The sequence below is a fragment of the Ammospiza caudacuta genome, chromosome Z (genome assembly GCF_027887145.1).
Source record: "Ammospiza caudacuta isolate bAmmCau1 chromosome Z, bAmmCau1.pri, whole genome shotgun sequence".
Classification (NCBI taxonomy): domain Eukaryota; kingdom Metazoa; phylum Chordata; class Aves; order Passeriformes; family Passerellidae; genus Ammospiza; species Ammospiza caudacuta.
Genome location: NC_080632.1, coordinates 21,704,788 through 21,711,676, shown reverse-complemented (window position 1 = coordinate 21,711,676; position 6,889 = coordinate 21,704,788). Strand labels below are relative to the sequence as shown.

Below are 6,889 nucleotides of genomic sequence, written 5' to 3'. Positions count from 1 at the left end.
CAAGTTGGAGACAGTAACAGATAATCCTGGAATACAGGAGACAGATACGTTTGGAAAGATGCTTCTGAGAATGGTAATTCCCTGTTGATTGTTACATCAATTTCTTTTCACAGTTCTTTACACTTCTGAAAATTTCTTCCTCTGAATATGTATGCAAGTAAAGTCAAAACACGTCTGATTAAATAAGAGTGTTCTGCCTTAATAATACTTAGCTTTGGAAACATGTTAAGTAAATGAAATTAATCATCACAGGCTTAGCATCCTATCAGCATGATCTGGTTAGCAATCACTACCAAGCAGGATCTTCAGTGCAGAACAGCAGTTCAGAGAGCCACTAGTGGTTATCACTCCTCCATTACACAGCTGTTTTGGAAAAGCTTTTCCATGTTACCATGCTGCATTCTGTATGGGGCACTGCATGCAGTGCCCATCATGTGTGATGGTGTTCTGATTGCTGAGATGGTCTCTTGCTGCCCAGAGAATTGCTGAAAAACATTGTTTTCTGTGGAGTCAGCAGGAGCAAGGAGTTGGACCCCATGCTTGTACTACATTTGATGATGTTGGTCGATCTATTCATGCTGTCTCAAAATAATCACTCAGAGCTCTCACATTTTGTCTGCCACCAGGACTCACAGCTTTTGCAGTAGCAGCTCCTTTTTAGGTTTAACATGGATGCCATTACAACTGTAATTTTCAGTTTTCATTGGCACTGTGCTACCAGTAGGATCCCTTTTTTAGTGAAAGGAAATTTTAAAACTTAGATTAAAGGTAGCTGCCACTGTAAGGGCATAATATTCGTGATGACAGAGGCAATGTAAAAGCTGTGAGTGACTATTTCAAGACTTCTTCTTGTCTCTGGTACATGTAACCTCTTCACTATGGTATTGAAGCAGCTCACAGCCACTAATCTGTTTCCTTACTGGAAAGGCTGGTACTTGGGATGACACTGATTTTTCAAATGGAGGTTGAGGAACAAGGGAAATAGCTGTGCTATATCAAGCTGTGCTAAATCAAGCCACCCACAAACTGTGGTGGACCAGAACATCACACCAGGTGCTCTAGACTTCTGGGAACCTTTGCTTCTATCTAGTCTTGCCTTGGGCATAGCTGTTCTGAGCTATGTGCCTCCCTCCAGCCCTTGAGAAGAGGGAAGGCCAAGAGGTTTCCATTTCTCCATGATAGTTAGGCATGGTCTCTTTAACAGGTTAACACTTAACTGCAAGGAGTTTAAAAGAGTCGATGCTGTGACATTGAGGGTGTTTTCAAACACCTCTAGAGAAGGAAATGGGAAACCATGAAGGAGGTGGGCTAAGCTTCTTTTCATGTCCCTAGAGACTGTTGCAGTAACCAAGGGTTTGCTTTTCAAATTACCTGGGCTGAGGTGGTGAATTCAGGATGGATATAAAAATGTACCCATTGCCATTTTCCTTTTTATTTTCATGGCAGCTAGGAAGGTGCTGGGAACCTGGGAGCTACAATTTGGGCTTCAATCAAAATTGGTGACAGTTTGTTCAACAAACATCAAGGTAGAGCCTCTGGAACACAATCATTACAAGCCTGCTTCTGCTAGGGCTGAAATGAGATGTGGATAGTGCACAGCCTCTGTGATAGCTCTGCCTGCAGAAATGGAGAAGCCACTGGGAACCTGTTCCCCCTACTCTTCCACCCGTGTGGGGTTTGTTTGCTGGAGAATTTGTAGCTTCACTATTTGTGTGGGCATTGGTATATGTACTGTTGTTCTGAGAACCCATCTTTTATTTAAGTGGCTTTTTTCCAATCTATTACTCATCAAGATGAATTGCTATCTCCTGCTGAAATAGATATAGTGTTTCAAGTATGCCTCTGGACTCTTATTACTTCAACAGTAACTCTGATCTATCTTAGATTTTCCTCACTTTTCAAGGGTTCAGTAAAAAAAGTCTTGATTCAGAAAACCAGTGATGGTATATTATTTTTTTAACTGTGGTTTATAAATTAAGGCAATTTAACAATGCAGTTATAAAAGCCTGATGCTTTCCTGCAAAGCCTTAAAGCATCCACTTAAAGCCAGATGTCCATTTTTGTGTCACTAATTCAGTAGAGCACTTGTTCAAATGCTTGACACTAATCTCTACAGTCTAGTAGTCCTAAAATCCGTCCAACTTTATGTCTGTGCCAAGCCAAAACTAGAACACACATAAATGCCTTAGAACTGCTCCCCAGCATCAACATAAACCTCCATTATTTTCCCACTTTTAGAAGTACACTTAATTAATTGATCATGATGGAAGAGTGTGGTTATGAAAAGCATATGTGACTTTCAAAATTATCCATCTGATGTACAGATGCTAATGCACATTGGTAGTGTTCTGTTTGTACCTTATGTGCAATAACATTTGCATGGAGAAGGTAAACTTTGAGAAACTTGGATTAAACTTTGGTACAACAGAGCTGTTTGTCCCCAAGGTCTGATTGCATTTCACGTGGATTACCCAGAGCTAAGCACTGAGGTGCCACAGGCTCCCCTCCTTCCATAGCCAGCTGTCTTATGACTGGTTACTGAAGCTGTTGGAAAGTACCTGCCTTTTTGTGATTGTAAACAGTGATTTTCTGGTTCTGTACCTTGACCCCTTCCTCTGACACTCCGGTAGCCTCTGACGCTCTTATTTAATATTCAGCTGTCCTGCTGATGTTAATCCTTCTGATTTTATCCCCTAGTGCTGGAGACAAAGTGTACAAAAATGGCTGAATGGGGAACAAGGGACAGTGATGTCTGCAGAGACAGTGTGATACAGACACTAACAGGTACAGAAACTTGTATAGTTCTGTGGGTGTCTGTAGCCAGACAGACAAAACGACTTTTGGAAACAGAAATTTGTAATTGCCTCCACATTCAACAATAATTTCACTAGAGTAGCTAACATTAAATTCAGCTTTTTACTGGAAGTGTAAGTTGGAAAGAAAACAGTGATGTTTTCTGAGCATCTCTGGTGTGTTCAACACTGCATGAGTAATCCTCATACTATAAAATATGGTTTGAAATGTTGGTCAGGCTTCACAGATGCTGCTTTTAAAGTTGAATAGGCCATATATCTGCCTCTCTGTATGAAGTGTTGCATTTTTCATAGCCTGTGTTATTTCTCTGTTCTAAGGAACTTTGTTTTCGCATACCCATCATTTTCAGTATTGCATGTAGTTGTGGTTTTGCTCCAGCCTGGGAACAAAGCCTGGACTTTGCTATGAGTGGTTTACCACCAGCCCGACATCAGAAATCTTAACCTTCCCTGTGGCTAAATGAAGCTGGAGGATCCATGCAAACAGACAGAGGACCTCTACTCTGACCAGCAATTACAAATGAGACCTTTGCTGGATGTGATGATCAATAGGAGTGTGTGGGAGGAGGTAACAGCAAGAGGTGAACACACAGTACTGGAGGCAAGCAACGTGATAGAGAGATCAGAACCTCAAACAAAATGCTGCTGTTGAAAATTACTTTTTGAACCACACTCATTTTGTACCCTTGAAAAAATGCCGATCTGCTTGGAAAAATACATGCCTGGGCCCATTTAATTTTTCTCTAAACAAACTTGTGTGGGTGCTCCCATTGCATTGCCTTTTCAAGCAGTTCCTAACTCCACTTCCTAGCTTCCCTACAAACTACCAGCTGTTAAGAGTTTGTTAACAAGCTAGGAGAGTTTTGTTAACAAGGTTTTCCAGTTTTCTCCTTCTCCAAATGACCCTCCCTTCACCTAAGGAGACACAGCCCAGTTCCTGCTGCTGTTGACTTGCAGGCAGGAACATCCCCATAGCCACTTCAGAACCATGAGCTTGAAGTGAAACCTCTGCACAGGCAGACCCAACTTGTTGCCTCCTTGTCCCAGCAACCAGATGGCCAAATGTCTCATGCCAGCAAACTGCTGGTCAGCAACCCTGTTTTACCCCAGCCTTGGCCCAGAGGAGGCTGGAGAAAGGCTGAGCACTGACTGTCCTTCATCTTGCATGCTCTTCCTGGCATACCACTGCTTTTCTAAATGGGAAGAGCTACCCCTGCCACTGCCATGGCCGTGAAGCCTGGGCAGGCATGATTTGCTAAGGATTTTTTAGTGAGAATATTCATGGACACGAGGCCACTGGGCTGGTAGAACCAAAAGTCAGTGGAAAGGTCTGAATGGTATGTCTGATACTAGGTCTCCTTCTGGCAACAGCACTTTTTCTTTCCCAAAATGGAGGTGGCCTCATTCCACACACAGGGTGTATAATGCTCCCCAAGAACTTGCTCAGTGGTGTGATATTTGACCTCAAGCACCATTTACAGTTCTACTTGATATATTAGCAGTTACTTTTATCCTGGGCCTTTTGATGCTGCTTCTTACCTTGCCCTCGGTGGCCCTGAGCCTCCCCACACTCTTGGTTCTCACCTGTCCTTATTCAAGTACTCACATCCTCATCAGCTTATTGCTCATCACCACAATCTACCACCCCCCCCACACACTTCTTTAGGCTAATTATCCCACATGGCTCTTCCTTCCTTCTAGCACATCATGTTTTTCCTTAGCCCACGGATACTTACCCTCCCTCCCGTCAGATCCCTGTGTTGACTTCCAAGTCTAGTCTCCCTAGTCTGTAAGCCCAACTTCCACTTTCATCTCTGTGTGTCCAACGTCCACCCTCTCCCTCAACCATCCCAGCCCCCAGGGACGAGGCAATAGTTTCCCACTCTGCCCACAGCTTTCGACTGTGGACGAGCGCAGGGAGCGCGGGCAGGGTGCGGCTGGCCCGGCCGCCTTCCCCTCGGCCGCCCTCAGAGACGGATCCGCTGTTTGGCCCAAGGGCCAGGGACGGCCGGCGCTTTGGGGCGCCGACCGGGGCGCTCGGGCGGTGGGGGCGCGGAGCCGTGCCGTGCCGTGCCGTGGCGGCACTCGGAGCGCGGCGGCGGTGGGCGCTGACGCACGGCGGGGCGGGCGCGGCGCTATAAAGGCGGCGGCGGCGGCGGCGGGGCGGCAGCACCATGGAGAGCTGCCGGGCGCTGGCGCTGTGCGCCGTGGCGGCCGCGCTGCTGCTGAGCGCCCGCGGGCACGGATCGACCCCGCCGCGCCGCGTCCGCGACCTGGGACCGCCCGGCGGCGGCGGCGCCTCCCGGGAGAAGGAGCTGGTGCGGCGGGTCCGGGAACGGGCGGGGGGCGGCGCGGGGCGGGCGCGGTCTGACGGCGGCTCTCTGGTCTCTCGGCAGATCGAGGCGCTGCAGGAGGTGCTGGAGAAGCTCAAGAGCAAGAGGGGACCGCACTACGAGAAGAAGTTCGGGCAGGTGCCCATGGTGGGTGTCCCGGCGGGACGGGTCGGGACGGGACCGGGAAGGGAATAAAAAGGAAGGGGAAGGGAGTAGAACAGAACGAGGCGAGACGGGACGGAATGGTACAGGAACGGGAAGGGACGGAATGCGGACGGGAAGGGAAGGGAAGGGAAGGGAAGGGAAGGGAAGGGAAGGGAAGGGAAGGGAAGGGAAGGGAAGGGAAGGGAAGGGAAGGGAAGGGAAGGGAAGGGAAGGGAAGGGAAGGGAAGGGATAGAATAAGACTTGGTCTAGACGGGACGAGACGACACGGAAGAGAATGGGACGAGGCTAGACGGCACGGGACGTGACGGGACGGGACAGAACTGGGCGGCCGCTGGTGGCGGTCCCACTCACCGCCGGCCGCTGCCCGCAGTGCGACGCCGGGGAGCAGTGCGCCGTGAGGAAGGGGGCTCGCATCGGGAAGCTCTGCGACTGCCCCCGGGGGACGTCGTGCAATTCCTTCCTCCTCAAGTGCCTGTAAGCAGAGGCGTCCCGGGACAAGCCGCCGGGAGTGCAGGCACCGACGTCTGGCCGCCCCGACCTCCGGCGACTTCCCGCAGCTCCTCCGCCCGAGAAATGCGGCGATAAGTCCCCGCGTCGCCCGTGTAACGCTGTCCGTGACATCCGACATCCGTGGAGCTGTTTTCTTTCTCTCCCCCGCCCCACCCCGTCCTCTCCCTCGCCTCCTCCCCTGCTTTTTTTTGTCCGTCCAGGAAAATCCCGGGCCGTGCCTTGGGAGTAGAGGTGCCGGTCCCGGGAGCTGCAGTGCCGTCCCAGTGCAGACCCGAGTAGTGCCAAGCCGTGCCGGGAAGCCGTACTGACCCCGTGCCGTGCCCCGGGGTGTTCGGCTCCCTCCTCGGGCGGAAAACATCCACCCGCTGCCGGCCGGAGGAGCCGGGGCCAGGGGACTCCCCTGAGGTGGCTGGGGGTAGCGGGGACAGGCGGGATGCGGGTGTGTCCAAAGCACCCTGTCCCCTCTCTCTTGCCGCCCCGCGCAGAGGACCCAGTTGGGCACCCGCCAGAGCCAGCAACCTGTAGCTCTCGGTGGGGCTCACCCGCACCGCTGGCCTCAGGCCAAATCCAGCTGTGCTCACCCTGGGCTGTAGACAGTCCGGCATGAGAGAGACACTGATGGTGTGCGGGGGGTCCGGCACTAGCATGGCTGGGGTGGGGCTAGGGGGATATTGGCTGCTTTACCAGGGCCACCATGGAGAGAAAGCTGTCTGGATTCGTCGCAAACTACCTGGGGATATCCTACTCATGTTTCTACAATGAACTGATGTTTATAAATATGTCTGTCCTCCACAGGTACACTTGCGTATTTCAGCAAACTCATAACGTGTTTTAATCCTTTGTTCGTCTCTATTAATAAAGTCAGTGTTCTGATGACAGTATTTTGGGTGTTCTAATTCACACATAGGAATTAAATCACATCCCTAGCACTCAGAGGAAGAGGCTGAGGGTATCTCCAAAACTACTGCAAGTGTTACTGCATGCTTTAGCCAGGCCATCAGCCAGGTCAGGACAGGACTAGAAACCAAGGTTTATGTGTTCTGGCACTGCTCAGCTGATTTCTGCTC

General features: G+C 50.2%; 1 protein-coding gene across 1 annotated transcript; it reads left to right on the top strand.

The window, feature by feature from the left end:
• Window positions 1–4,987: 4,987 nt before the first annotated feature.
• CARTPT (CART prepropeptide) lies at window positions 4,988–5,875 on the top strand. Its single transcript, XM_058824264.1, has 3 exons — window positions 4,988–5,131; window positions 5,210–5,293; window positions 5,683–5,875. Exons 1-3 carry the CDS (start codon window positions 4,988–4,990, stop codon window positions 5,788–5,790), a joined length of 336 nt encoding a protein of 111 aa, XP_058680247.1. The 3' UTR covers window positions 5,791–5,875.
• Window positions 5,876–6,889: the final 1,014 nt, after the last annotated feature.

Coding starts and splice junctions, on each gene's coding strand:
- CARTPT (XM_058824264.1), top strand. CDS start 4,988: ATGGAGAGCTGCCGGGCGCTGGCGCTGTGCGCCGTGGCGGCCGCGCTG. Junction 5,132..5,209: donor CCTCCCGGGAGAAGGAGCTG/GTGCGGCGGGTC, acceptor GTCTCTCGGCAG/ATCGAGGCGCTGCAGGAGGT. Junction 5,294..5,682: donor AGTTCGGGCAGGTGCCCATG/GTGGGTGTCCCG, acceptor CGCTGCCCGCAG/TGCGACGCCGGGGAGCAGTG.